We start from the raw sequence: 15,824 nt of genomic DNA, 5'->3' as shown, positions 1-15,824 counted from the left end.
TTATGATAGGTAAAATATCATTTGAGAAGCACAAAGCATATATTTACAAAAAGAATGGTCATTAAGCTAAGCAAGAGTTCGGTTATACGTTTTGTATAGAGTAACATATTTTATGGGAAGGAGATATGGATATGAGATATTCTTTGACTTTCAAAAAAAAGCTAGAGATCGACTAACTGTAAGTAGCAGTTTTTCAGAAAAAGCAGGTTTTTTTAAATACATGCTGCACAAGAAATTAAATTTTACTGGCACCATATACATGAAAATACAGCCACAGGATTGTTTACCAGTACAGTATGCATTTAAACATTAGTTTACCTAGGATTTTTCTGTTTGGACTGTCTGTTAAACATCAACTAATTGCTTCAAGAAAGATATATATACTGTAGCAGACAAGAAATGTTGAATCAAAGTTTTGTTTATAATAATGGCCCTGCTGACTATATTTGACTGCCATGAGCACTTCAAAGCTTCAACAGAAAGAGATTTTAACTGTGATTTTTCTTCATCTGGCTCTATATCCTTTCACACTCAGCATTGCTATGAGTAATTATTAAAATTACATTATATCTCTTTCCTTGTCAGTTATCCAACCAAAAGGCCCACTGGGCATCCATTCGTTCTTCTTTTATAATAGCTTCTCACAACTGAAATTAGCAGAAATAATACCGCAAAATAACTCCTCTGATCTTACGTGGTTGTCCCGGGGTATAAGCAAAAAATTTATTTATCTGCTGCTCACCTTAATTTTTTTTTTTTTTTTTTTTTTATATCTTTAATAATGATATTGAGAAATATACTGGAAATGTGTTGACAAAAAATTGAAAATTTGAAAATGATGCACTGCCAATTGCTTTGTTAACCTATGGAACAGGCAGATTACAATTAAAATTTGGTTAATCTACATTTTTCATAAGTATTCATAAGAAGTATTCTACAGTATTCATAAGAAGAAGAATACTTACATGAAAAACAATTTTAGTTCTAAAACTTAAAAGGAAACAAAGGGTTATTGCTTAATTTCAGGGCAATGGCCATTCAGATGTGGTTTCCTTTGGTGGCCACATTATTCCTGAAGAAAAGGAACACTAGAATTTTGAAGGCGGAGTAGCACATCAAGTTAATTTCACATGTAATTGCTTTTCAAGACTGAAAGTGTGTGAATGTTAGTATGGTAGACCCAGTCCTTCAAATGAACTTGTAAGCGAAAGTCACATAATTTTGAATCTGAAAATGAGACAACAAAATAAGCCATAGCGATAAATGACAACATCCTGTTGTTAATGTTGTTTTTAACCCATGACAACATCCTAGCCATAGTGATAAATGACAACATCCTGTTGTTAATGATTGTTTTTAACCCATGACAACATCCTGTCCTTAATGTTTTTAACCCATGACAACATCCTGTTGTTAATGATCCATGTACACAATACTTTACCAGCAAAAGGTCTTTAACACTTTCTTGATCTGTAAAGGGAACTATCATACATAAACACAGTTATCTAAAACCATTCAGGCTGCTGCTGCAGTGTTGAAATCACTTCCTATTTCATGCTACAAGTCCTGTTGCACAGCCTCATTGGGCGCCTCTGTAGCCAGGTGGGAAGGAGCAGCAGTGCGAAGCACACGCTTCTTGATTAGACTGGGGTTCGAGCCCGTCACCACCAAATACGGAGGATGCAGAAAGGTCAGGGAATGACCACCGCATATTCCCGGAGCAATATGGCCTTAGTTACTAATGCTCCTAAAAACCAAAAATAACAATAACAGCACAGCCTCATCTCAAAAAAGCGGGGACCATCTCATACTACTAAACCATACCATACATCAACTGTAAAAAATGCCTGAAAGGATGCATAATGTGGGTTGGTCAATGTATATGGTATAGTGGCTATTTTCTGCTTAAGTTCATGATAATAAGTTCTGTGCAAAGGTCAACGAGTTTATGATTAACAAAGAGCAAGGGTGAATGATGATTCTTTATAGAATAATGATGATGAAACATTTCCTAATGTTTTATGCACCACTGTCTTCAACAACAGCAAATGTCACATTATAGCCAACGCACTACTGCTGCCACAAGCATGAGCCATTTCAATTTTCATTTTTATTTCATTTCATTTTAAAATGTTATCTTTTTTATTACAAAAGAAAGCAATAAACATACATATTTTTCAAAAGAAGAGAATAATACTACTATTAAAAAATATAATGGCTCCAATTGAGAAAAAAAAAAAAGAAAAAAAAAAGAAAAAACTGAAAACCCCAATAATTTGCAACCATCATTGTTTCAGCTTACCTGTTAAACTGAATAAACACCAGATTCCAGATCTCCAGAACATCGGCTACATCAGCATTTACTAAGCTTTGAGCATCTCTGCCTCCAATGCGGTCAAAATGGATTTCAGAACATGGACCACAAGGTCCTGTTTCACCCATTTCCCAAAAGTTATCCTTCATCCCAAAAGGAAGAATTCGCTCTTCTGGAACACTGAAAAGTACATCTCATGAATCATGTGGAACAAAACTTTTACAGAGAGAAACTTCAAAATTCAATTTTTATAAAATAAATATTAAAAAATACATTTTATTTTATATTGTTTATATTATTTATATTGCACCTCCATGACGGCACAATGGTTTTTCCATTCATCTGAAAATGTTGCAAAGATGATGGCAGAGTTTCTTAAAGACTTTAAAATAATCAGATTTATAGTTGGCAGATCTTCTGTGGAGATATATATATATATATATAAATATCAGCAGATCTTAGATTGTGATTCAAGAGGTATTCCAAATTTTTTTATTCCTCAAAACATGCAGCCCACTAGTGAACACACTTCTACATATCTGTACTGTGAATTATATGGCCTGATGTTGGTTGCACAATGATAAACAATACAGCAATGATATAAATTATATATACAGTGAAACTTCTCCTAACGGACACCTCTCGTTAACGGACATCTCTCTACAACGGACATTTTCAAATTCCCCAACTCACCTCCATTGGTTTTAACGTGTTTTCAGCTTCTGTCTAGCGGACATTCTCTGTAACGGACGCAGACAGGCAATCTGCACTGTTTCGTTTAGATTAGCACTTAATTTGATCTGCCCATAACGGACAGCGGGCGAGCTCACGGCCCTTTTTCTAGGAATGTCTCTTCCACGTATTGCCTCAATCGTGTGTTTATTTTCTATTTCCGATTCTCTGAATTTAATCAAGGTTTACATCGCAGTTCTAAACCCTTTTTCAAGAATTTTAAGGCACGTGTAAAACTTCTGATGAATTTGGTGTGTGCAGGGAGGGGGGGAATATGGTCGGCCTTTCGCCTTTTCAGTTTCAGTTTTGTTCAGTGTCGTGTGAAGTGCACAATGTCTTCTCGTAAACATTTAACTTTAAAAGATAAAGTCGAACTCATTAATGCGTATGATCGGCAAAAAAATAGCGTTCGCAATCTCACTGCAAAATTCAAAATCGGGAAGACACAGGTAAGCGACATCCTAAAGAAAACAAATGAACTGCTCAAACAATTTTGGCAACACGGAAATGATCAGGTCCAAAAATCATTCCCGAAAACTGTTGGACTTAAAATTGACAATGTTACGTATGAGGAGTTTTGTCGCGAACGTGCTAAAAAAATTCCCATTAATGGGCCTATTATTAGGGAAAAGGCTTTGGAGGTTGCAAAATCTATGGGAGTAAATGAGTTCAAAGCTTCTGCGGGATGGCTAGACAAGTTCAAAACTAGGCATAAAATTTCTTGGAAAATCGTAAGTGGTGAAGGTGGATCTGTTGATACTAGGGTTGTAACAGAGTGGACCGTCAAATTGGAAGATTTATGTTGTGATTTTGAAGCTAAGGATATTTACAACTGTGACGAAACAGGGTTGTTTTTTAAAGCTCTTTCTGAAAAAACAATGAGTCTAAAAAACGAAAAGTGCCAGGGCGGAAACATTTCTAAGGAATGCTTGATGTACTATTGTGTACAAATATGCTGGGAGACTTTGAACAACCTCTTGTTATAGGAAAACCACAAAATCCTCGTTGTTTCAAGGGCATAAAGTTGAATCTTTTGAATGTTGACTGGAAGTCTAATAAAAAAGCGTGGATGACACGAGATATCACGAGCGAATGGATAAGTCACTTTAACCAAAACACGATTTGTCAAAACAAAAAAATTATTCTTTTCATGGATAATGCTGCATCTCACCCGCACATTGAATTGTCTAACATTCAAATCGTTTTTCTGCTACCAAACACATCTGCAGAGTGTCAGCCCTTGGATCAAGGGATAATAAAAAAATTTAAATTTCACTACAGAAAACGTGTTTTAAGACATCTCATTGCAAACTGAACGATGTAACATGTGCGAGTGACCTTGCAAAGAAACTCAGCATCCTAGATGTGATTCAATGGATTTCCTCTTCAGTAAACGCAATTAGAAAACAAACTGTCGTGAACTGTTTTGTAAAGTCTGGCTTCTCAAACGCAAAAATTTAAATTGTGAACAGCAATGTGGAGCACCAAGAAGAACAAGAACTTCAACATCTATTGATAATGTACGATACTTCAGTTACAAGTGACCCTGGCTACAAAGATATAGACTCGAACCTAACTACAGAAGATGGTGCTCTAGATATCAACGACATTATCATCGACATTTTTCAAGAAGTTCCTCATGAGGATGAAGAAATGGAAGGAGGTCATTCTGTCAAAGAACATATTAACGACGAACCACCGATGAAAATAGAAGAAGCGCTCATACAAATCAATTTTAAAAATGTTTTTCGCCGCTGAAGAAGTACTGAAGGACTTTCGATGGTTTCTTCACTCCAAACAAATGTTGAAAACAAAATTATCAGCCAGAAGAAGGTGCAGAAGAAAATAAGTGATTACTGTATGTATATTATTTACAAAAATGTTGTGCAAAATCTGTATATAATTTAATTTAATTTTACATTAAACGTTTAACGATTTTTCTTTATCTCTTGTGTATGTAATTGTATATTATTTACAAAAATATTGTTCAAAATCTGTATATATTTTAATTTAATTTTACATTAAACATTTAACGATTTTTCTTTCTTTTTTTTTTTTTTTTTTTTCTCCCTCAGACTTCTTGTTAGCGGACACTTCTCTGTAACGGACAGATTTTCATTCCCCATGGCTGTCCGTTAAAGGGAAGTTTCACTGTATTTATTTTTTTTGATAATTGAGAGCTATTAAGTGCTCGATAATTCCTATATTCTATTATATTATAAATAAACAGGGATTACCTTTATTTTAGATATAGGAAGCTTCTTTTCCAACTCTCCAGTGTCCAACTCGCTAATAATTCTCTAATAATTCTTGAGGATGGCGATATCTGTTTTGTAAAGCAGGTGGGACATCTTCCCCACTGTCAGAACCGTAGTGTTAAGACCGTGCAGTCTCACAATGAGCGCTCATGACTGCTGTCTACAAACATCATACTTCTGGCAGCATTGAAACCATTACTTAGATTGGCATAAAATTAGATTTTTGAGGTCTAAACTGTTTAATAAATATGGACCGATTATTTCTTTCGGTCCTATAGCTGGACTTTTGAGTTAAATTTAGGGGTCTAATAAAATTGGATATGGAGGGGATTATTCTCTACATTCCTTAAGTCGGACTAGAACTTTTTCGGGCGTCATGTTCACAGGAACGGAGCAACTCACAATTAATCCAAAACTTTTGTCTTATGTTGTAGTGTTTGTTCTTCACGCATGCGTATAAGTGACCAATCGTCAGACAGTAGGAATGGCCTATGGATATTGATTGAAGTTTCATGTAGTTTCATCTCTAAGGTTTCTGCAATAAGTAGTTTGTGATAGTTGTGTTGAATTATAAATATTCAATTATAAATTATAAATTAATATTATAAATTATGTTGAATTATAAATTATAAATAGTTTGTGATAGTTGTGTTGAATATTTATAATTCAACACAACTATCACAAACTACTTATTGCAGAAACCTTAGAGATGAAACTACATGAAACTTCAATCAAGATCCGTAGGCCATTCCTACTGTCCGACGATTGGTCACTTATACGCATGCGTGAAGAACAAACACTACAACATCATAAGACAAAAGTTTCGGATTAATTGTGAGTTGCTCCGTTCCTGTGAACATGACGCCCGAAAAATTCTAGTCCGACTTAAGGAATGTAGAGAATAATCCCCACCCCATATACAATTTTATTAGACCCCTATATTTAACTCAAAAGTCCAGCTACAGGACCGAAAGAAATAATCGGTCCATATTTATTAAACAGTTTAGACCTCAAAAATCTAATTTTATGCCAATCCAAGTAATGGTTTCCATGCTGCCCCAGAAGTATGATGTTTGTAGACAGCAGTCATGAGCGCTCATTGTTGAGACCGCACGGTCTTAACACTACGGTTCTGACAGTGGGGAAGATGTCCCACCTGCTTTACAAAACAGATATCGCCATCCTCAAGAATTATTAGCGAGTTGGACTAGGAGAGTTGGAAAAGAAGCTTCCTATATCTAAAATAAAGGTAATCCCTGTTGATTTATAATTTATTTTTTTGAAAGACTGGGAAAGAGAAGGGAAAACAAAGGCAGTGAGGAGAATCTACTCCCTCTCCCTCAATACACATACATATACAAATACCAGTAGAGTTAAAGTCCTTATTTTATTTTCAGGAAAAATAAATAAAAGAGAAAAGGAAAGAAATTGGGCTAATAATCTGCACTATAACATAAGCTACAATTTGTTGAGTGAAAGACATTGAACGATTATTCATAAGGAATTAATATAAGAGTGGAGTGAGTATTAGTATTATCCCTATAGTACAAGAAGCCATAGGGTACTAGCCAAAAAAATCCCCCTAATAATAAAATAAACAGCAAAATATAAATCTCCTTCCCTGTATTCTGAATTTATGACCTCTAGTTCTGAAATCATTTATAAATACACACATTTCACCTTCATTTATTTTACCATCTTCTCAAACTCTTACTGATCTCAGTCAGGTCCTCTCTAAGGTGCCAAGTTCTACCCATTCAAAGTCTTTCCCCATAAAGGCACCATTTTGCAGATCTCACCAAGTGGGCTGCCCATCTTTGGACCTTCTCAAGAAGCTGGATATCCTTTTTCATGCAGTCTCTTCATATTGGATAGAGTATTTCAAGTGTAATCTTACAATTTGCTTTACAGAGTGGGATTATGAGTTGACATTAATTAAACTAATTCAGCTATGAATATCTAAAATATCCCATACAAACCTTTAAGACTGTAAATGTTGATCCTAAATTGATCAACATTTACCACCACTTTTTTGCTAAGGGAATTTTATGCTGAGCACTTGAAATAATAAAAAATTAAAATAATTTTAAGTTTATAAAATAAATTTAATATAAATTAAAAAAACAAAAGTTCACCTTTACAGAACTGATGTTATGAGGAGCTCATTAGCACTTACTAACTGCCTGCACTAAACTAATGCTACTTGATGGTAAATATGAACTGTGCCCCCCCCCACTATATTTAAACTTCAGTTCAAATTTACACTGTATGTATTTATCTTCATTTCTGATTTTTCAAAAGAATTATAATTTTTTACGTTACTTTTTCATTGGGGAAGTGTGCCACTGACAAAAGCTGTGCATGCCACTTGTGGGATGTGTACTCAATTGCATGTTGGCCTTAATTAAAAGCAAGCTAAAACATCCACACAACACAACCACTAAACAACTGATTATCTCCTCAGTGTTGGTAAAATGTTTTCACCACTTGTCACTTGGAGAGGGCGATGGTAAACCAACCAGATGCACTTCAAACAAGATGGAGCACTCCTCATTTCCATAAGGATGTTCGAAGCTGTTTGGGTCTCCATCAATTTGGGATTGGAGAATTAATTCTGTTTAAGAGTCCAGTCTTAAAGTTTTTGTATGGGATATTTTAGATATTCATAGCTGAATTAGTTTAGCTATGAAGTGGGATTATGAGTTGGTAACCTGAAGATAACCAACTCATAATCCCACTGTGTAAAACATATTGTAAGATTACACTTGGAATACTCTATCCAATATGAAGAGACTGCATAAAAAAAGATATCTAGCTTCTTGAGAAGGTCCAAAGATGGGCAGCCCACTAGGAGGAGCACACACAGGTCCAATTCTGTGGCCAGCTGACTCTGGCTAATCCATGGATTTGATATCTGCATTTCATTGTGTGATCTCCACCCAAATTTTGATACTACAATGATCTGTGACTTTTACTCCACGAGGGTGGAGGAATGATAAGCCACAGTGGGCTAAGAAGCTAATCACTCAATACCCAACATCATACTAAGCAGACATATTAATCACTACAATTATCAGAATTGCTGGGTACAGTACTTCCACATACAAACAGCAGTGTCACTAGAGGCTGGCTTACCTCCAACTCTCCAAAAAGAACTTCTTTTTGTGGGGTTACATTAGAGACCAGTCATATAAGTTCTCATGCCAACTGCTGTGAATGACTTGAAGAGGATCACAGCAGTGATCAACACAATTACACCAGCCACATTAGTGTGTATTCAGCAAGAGGGTGAATACAGTTGGGATATGTGCTGCATTATTATTGGGAATCATATCTCTGTTATGGTTCCCTGCTGGGAACCATAACAGAGATATGATTCTATGATGCTATGATGAAAAGTAATTTTCAAGTGGTTCCAAAGATTTCATGAGAGAAATTTTTTGCTCAAAGATGAAGAAATAAGCAGCCACCTATCAATATCCCAAAACAATTCAAACGTCAACAAAGTCCACACCATCATTCAACTGGATCAACAAATGACCATTAAGAAATTGACCAGAAGACATCTTTTTCATTAGGTTGTTTGATTTGTTGTTTGATTTAGGGCATTTTGATTGAGGATTTTGACATGAGGAGACTGATTATCAAGTTTGTTCCATGTGTTCTCACTCAAGATCACAGGTGGCATTGGTATACAGAAGTGTTCAAAGAAAGTGCATCACCTAGGACTTTCACATTTCTAACTCTTTTTTGCAATGGTATGTAACATTAATGACTAGAATCACAAACAGAAATATAAACAAAAGATATTTATTAATAGTTAAGGCAAAGCTAAGTAATATTTGACAGGTGCTCTCAAAATATTCCAAAATGAGCATTTGCAACCATTATACAACAGGTTTGGTAAACACGACAATTATGGCTGAAACGTTATCAGAAGCCCTCAATTTGCTTCATGTTATCATTTTAAATGGAAAACAAAACGAAAAGTTCACCAGGTGCAAACTAATATTTAGTTGAACCGGCTCTGGCTTTGATGACAGCAGCACACCGTTGAGGCATTGACAAGATCATTGTCTGAAGATTATCAACTGATAGTTCGTGGTTCCAAACATGAATTATGGCTTCCTGACGTTCATGAAGGGTCTTTGGTTTCTTTCTGGCAACTGCAGATTCCACAGGATGCCAAAAGTTCTCTATAGGATTCAGGTCTGGGCTGTTTCCTGGCCAGCTAAAAGTTGTAATGAACTGTTCTTCCAACCATTTTTTCTCCTGTAACAAATGTAAACACATTACTGTCGAGTCTCTAATTCAGAAATGAAGCTAAAGTAACTACAGAAGTGCCTACTTACACTTTTCACCCGATGACAAGTAGCAGAGTCGTCCTGAGTTACTTGGCAGGTTGAAATGGTCTCTAATGGTTGGCACTGGCACCTCCGTAGCCAGGTGGGAAGGAGCAGCAGTGCGTAGCACACGCTTCTTGATTAGACTGGGGTTCGAGCTCGTCACCATCAAATACGGAGGATGCGGAAAGGTCAAGGGAATGACCACCATATTCCCGGAGCAATATGGCCTTAGTTGCTAATGCTTCTAAAAACCAAATAACAAACAAACAATGGTTGGCAGTAATTTGCCTTCCGATATAACCAGGTATGCATTGGCATTTATGGAACCTTTTATAAACTGCAGGTGACCTACTCCACTATATGAAATAGACCTCCATGTCACTTGGCTGGTAGGGAATTTCACTGAGGGGGTCCATTTGACATGCTCCTTACACCAAATTAATTGGGCTTTTTTCATTTTTTGTGTCAGGAGGGGATTCTTCTTAGGATGACAGGCTACAAGTCCATTTTTGAAAAGGCATCTTCTGACGGTTGCTGCACTTGCTACCACTCCTGTATGTTCTTCCCATTCTCTTTTCAGCTCAGACGAGAAGCTTTATGGTTTTTAAGGCATAAGTGCTTCAAAACGCAGTCCTGTTTTGGCACAGACTCGTTTGCATCCGGTTCCTTCTTTTCCTATCAGCAGAACCAGTATTCTTGATTTTGGAAAGAAATCTACTCACTGTCAACTGATTACAAGACACTGACTCTATAAGCAATATGATGGGAAGAACATATTTCCTCAAGTAAAGCAACAATAGCACTCTTTCTTTGTGGTGTCAACTGCATGTAACTCCCCATCCTGACACAAGGAATGACTGTAAATCTTGCAGAGCGTGCTTATATAGCTGAAAGTAACAGTTGATGCAATATTACGTCATCAGCTATGCGTGTCAATCTTATCTGATGCAATCTGACTGTATATGGCAATATAAGAAATACTGCCATATACTTACGTTATTCAGATGAAAATTACAATTTTAAGGGGTTATGCACTTTCTTTGAACACCATGGTACATTTCAACTGAGTTGCTGAAGCAAGCTGTGTTGGATCCTGCATCTTTAAAAAACAAAAATTATAACAGGTGATAAGCCTTGAGTATATGGATAAGAACCAGAGACCAAGGTTCAAAGCTCCTGATGGAAAACATCACCATCATGGCCAAAAAAGGTGGGACAGTCAATATTGCATATGAAGGTTTCGCTTATATTGCATTTTCTAACAACAAAGAGATGGTTTTATCATAATTTATTTTCTGCAAGGTGTAATTATTAATGCAGCCTACTTAGCGAGAAGTTTTAAAATGGGTGAGAGAAGCAATCCACCATAAATGAACCAAAAAATAACAAAATGATTGTCTCCTTGACCAAGGTAATTCTCTGTCACACTTTACTTAACACCCACAATTTTTAATTGATAAAAATGTTCCCATCATGCTGTATATGCCTTATTTGCCCAATTAGGCACCACAAACTTTTTTGCTATTTCTAAAAATTAAAGCAAGACATGAAAGGAAACTGAACCATTTCAAGAAATCCAATCACACTTGACAGACCACTAAAAAGTATTCCCAAAAAAAAAAAAAATACTTCCAAAAATGTTTTGATCAGTAGCAAACATAATGGAACATGAGTAATTATATTAAAGAATATTAACAATATAAATATTTATCGTTGAATAAAATTAATTTTTTGCAGCATTCACCAACTTTTTGATAAAAGCAATATAATTCTCTAAAGCACAAGAGAAGATCAATTTCCAGTCCCTCAGAAAATAACCTTATCTCACAATTTTTAATATTGTATCTTCTAAGGCAAAATTAATATTATGAAAATCCCTAACTATGATCTTAAAAAGTCATTTCCTTCATAGATTATTTCCATTAAGATATAACTACCAATTACTACACTATTAAACAGCAATTACTACTTCTGTTAACACAGTGTAACAGTATATTATTGGTAGTTATCTCTTAATAGAAATAACCTGCAAAAGAAATGACTCTTTTAAAGTCATGATTAAGGAAATGTATGAACAAACACACAGACCATACTACGATAGAGGGAACATTCTGATCATCAAGAAGAGTAGTGCAAGTGACCAAGGGACTGGCAGAGTCTAGAATGTGATGCTGTTAGAAAGGCAATAGTTGCTATGAAACAGTCTATTAATTGGTAGTTCTCCAATGAAAATCCCTCCTCACCAAAAGCGAGCTGTTTTTAATTTTGTACAAAAATATCTGCTATTAGTATCAGCAAAAGTTATTAAAACATAATAATAGCAAACTATTTAAGAAGTCCATAAATTTGCCACTAATACTTTAGTAACTCACCCTACTTCCTTCCATATTTCCTTGCATTCTAAATCAGGCTGGAGTCCGGATTCTGGGGCACCTCCAAAATATGTTACATATAATCTATCTGCAGGCAATTTGTATACCTCGGTTAGTAATTCCCATGACCAATGACAGATCTCTTTCTGAATGTCCATTTATGTAAGGAAAATATTTTAGTTATTAGTATAAAAAAGAAAAACATTATCATATTAGTGTCTGTAAACAAAGCTAACATTTATCAACAAAAAAACATCTTGGTTTTCTCTTTTGCCTATTTTGTTAAGAATTAAAATGTTTATTTAAAGAGCTCAGAACAGCAACTACCTGAGAAAAAATAAATAAAACTTCACTCAGGAAAAAAAAAATAATCAATGCACTATTGTATCCAGTATTAAAAGAAAAACCCACCATGTTTACTTAACTATACCATCAATCTCTCTCTTTTTTTTATTTTTAATTCTAAAGTTTGCTTTTAATTTCCTAAGTATATCCCCAAGAGATTTTTGAAAATTTTTAAAAAATAATAAAAAAATAACTGAATATTAGAGAAAAAAAATACTGGTTTTTACTAGCTTTATTCATAATGATAAAAAGTATATCCTTTCTTCTGCAAAATCACTTTTAAAAAAACAAAGAAATGCCTACTTGAGGCTTCCTATACAAATACCAGGTCAGAAACAATGAAATTATAAAATGGACATTCACAGTTTGTTAAAAACTGCAGTAGTCTTGGGAAAACTGTCTCTTCTACCCAGAAATCCATTCTGCTTGAATTGTTTAATATGGCTGATCATGTATTAATCCATTATGGTCTGATGTTGCAGGGCTGCAACCATCAGTGTTATCATAATTACGAAATTTGTTTCCCTGCTGTGCTGATACAATTACTGTGCAGTCATTATTTATATTTCATATAAACAACCTCACTAATGTTTATATTCATTGTCAACAGCAGATGTCAGGTGTTTTTTCCTTCAATTTAGAAATCACAGAGTATCTTATACTCTCTGTTAGAAGTAGCTAAGTATGGCATCACCATTTCATAAAGGGCTTTCTAGAGAAGTAATTGAGAAAGTTTGCTGATTCAGAATTTGAATTATTTTTGTTGGATAGCGATGTGATGTGATGATAATGCTATTTTCAACCCAAATCAGGTTTCTAGTAGCAGCAATGAAATTAATCAAACCTGTCACTTGATGATTGTGTGGAAAATTGGAGACCAACGTAAATGACATTTAATTCAAATGTTTTTCCTTTACTATTTTTAATTGTTGATTTCAAAGTGTATAAACATGCCCTGATCTACTAGTAATTCAAATTTTAAAATAGTGGCAAAAGATAACCCCTAAACATTATCTTCTTAAATCTAAAGGCTATATTTGACTCAATCTCAGTTACAGTGCTATTTCAGTTATTAAATTCCTATTATAGGACAGAAGAGGATATTTTCACCTAGTTGAAACCATTGTTATCTAAATATGACTTACTCTAACCCCAGCAAGAAAAACTTCACAAGGACTACTTCTACTAGGAAGCAGAAGTAATCTGCAAAGTGTAACATTGGCTGTTTGCTCAACTATTTGCATCTATATTTTCTTCCTTTTTTTTTTTTTTTTTTTGAATATAAGAAAATCTAACAGACAATATGATTTGCCCTTTGGTAAAAATTTTCACCTTCAAATCTAAGTTCTTTAGATTTGAAGTTAAGTTCTTTGATAGCCTACTTACTCCAACTAAGGGAAATTCCTATGAGCAATTTTGGATGGCAACCTTACATTCCATTCAGTTAATACAATGAGGACAAAGATATTGAAAGCATTCTGCTCTTCAAGACCAATGTGACTTGTATGACTAAGAACAGCATAATGCTGAAATATTATGGCTCATTTATTATTCTGCTGTGTTAGAGTCATCAAATACGATCATCTAATAGCCATTTTTACCTAGTTCCAATTATAGGATATGAATTTTGGATTCTCACAAGTAAATTAATCTAAAAATTGAGTATTTTGGACCACCTCCATATCAGAGTTACTAAACACAACTTGAACTGTGGACCAATTGCTCATCTCCACTATGGAATTGAAAATGTAACTTTTCATTTTCAATACTGTAAGTACATGAAAGACATATCTGAATTTGGGATCACGTCAGCTGCAAAACTTACTCTCATTTATGGTTATGAATTTCATTATGCATGATCATAATGAGCTTCTCTCAATACAATATTAGTAATTTTAAGTTGATTTATGAATAACATTGGCATTTTTAAAGTGAGCATAATGACCAAGCCTGTTACTGCCACTGGAGATAACAAAAAATTCCCAAAACAGCAAGCAAAGCAGAAAAACACAGCATAGGGAAGCATAAGGAGGTGATTACCTTATGTATCCCCTTGTATAAGGCAATGGTCAGGCCACACCTTGAGTACTGTATACAGGTTTGGAGGCCTCATTTTAAGGATGTAGAGCTGCTGGAACGAGTACGGAGAAGGGCAACAAGATTAGTGAATGGAACAAAGGGTTGCTCTTATGAAGAAAGGCTTAAGTTTTGCATATTATAGTGTCTCACAAGTCTGGAGACTAGGCACTTGCGATTGAGGGGTATAAAGCCTTGAATGGTTTGAGCATGCTCAATGCTGATGGGATTCTTCCTCTTGCTCAGAATAATCTCCTGAGAGGGCATAAATTCTAATTGAGGAAAGACAGTTGTAGGATAGATATGTGGAAGTTTGCATTTAGCCAGCAACTGGTTGATTACTGGAACAAACTTCCATCTGTCATTGTAGAAGTTGATAGCTTAAATAGATTCAAGGCAGAACTAGACAAACACTTGGAGCGAGTGGATGGGTGAAATGAAAAAGGTTTTTTTTTTTTTTTTTTTTTTGGCTGATGCTATATAAACTTGCTTTCTTGCATCATGTGCCTTTACTAATGCTAATGTATTACAAAAATAAATAAATAAAAATTTTGACTTTTTAAGTTAAAAACTTTTTATGAAAAAATGCAAAATGTTAGGATAAAAAAAATGTGGAATAAACATTTTTTGCATTTTCTAAACATCAACTGGGATATCATAGTCATTATGAACTCATGAAATCATGCAAAAGTTACATGTGAATGTGTTTCCAAATCTATTTCATTATGTGCATGGTCTATAAATTATATGCATTTTGAAAGTTTATTATTATTATTAGCCATATGGTGCAAAGAAGCCTGAGGCTTATGCTGCACCAGCCAAAAAAAAAAATTGAGTACCCTGAGAGTGAGAGTGAGAGAGAGAGAGAGAGAGAGAGAGAGTGAATGTGCCAAGCCCATGCTCACCAGATGTGAGCCCCTGGGGTTGGCTTGTTTTGCAAGATGAAAAATTGGAATTAACTTTAAAATAAGCAAATAAGCTACTTCCCTAAGATTGATCAACCTGATATAAAAAATTAAAAAAAATAAAAAAACTGTTCCAGCAATCAGCAAAAGTTTTAACCTAGATCTTTACAGATGGTAAGTCCGTGTTAATGAATTAATCCTTCAATCTGGCTTACCTTAAAAAAATCTCCAAATGACCAATTTCCTAACATTTCAAAAAAAGTATGATGGTATACATCTTTCCCTACATCATCCAAATCATTATGTTTTCCTCCAGCACGGATACACTTCTGAGTGTTTACAACTCTTATGTATTTTGCTGCATCACTACTAGGATCAACAGCACCCAGAAAAATTGGTTTGAACTATAAAAAATAAATAAATAAAATAATATTAGTATGCATACATCATACCCTTTGCATTCTTTCATAAAGCAT

The 15,824-nt window shown here is 34.8% G+C and overlaps 1 protein-coding gene across 3 annotated transcripts in view; it reads right to left on the bottom strand.

Annotated features, from left to right (window-relative positions):
• AlaRS (alanine--tRNA ligase, cytoplasmic) overlaps positions 1-15,824 on the bottom strand; it is a 144,279-nt gene that overhangs the window by 111,085 nt on the left and 17,370 nt on the right. For all 3 annotated transcript variants that reach the window (XM_090377519.1, XM_090377521.1, XM_090377520.1), the window contains exons 3-5: positions 15,564-15,752; positions 12,023-12,168; positions 2,303-2,494 (exon numbers count right to left, since the gene is read on the bottom strand). In XM_090377519.1, the coding sequence (XP_090233645.1) occupies positions 2,303-2,494; positions 12,023-12,168; positions 15,564-15,752 (527 nt within the window). The remainder of the gene's footprint in view (positions 1-2,302; positions 2,495-12,022; positions 12,169-15,563; positions 15,753-15,824) is intronic.

Source organism: Mastigoproctus giganteus, chromosome 7 (assembly GCF_048544385.1).
Source record: "Mastigoproctus giganteus isolate SK-2022 chromosome 7, ASM4854438v1, whole genome shotgun sequence".
NCBI classification, from domain to species: domain Eukaryota; kingdom Metazoa; phylum Arthropoda; class Arachnida; order Uropygi; family Thelyphonidae; genus Mastigoproctus; species Mastigoproctus giganteus.
Note: the sequence above shows the minus strand (reverse complement) of the source record. Positions and strands in the feature narration are given on the sequence as shown.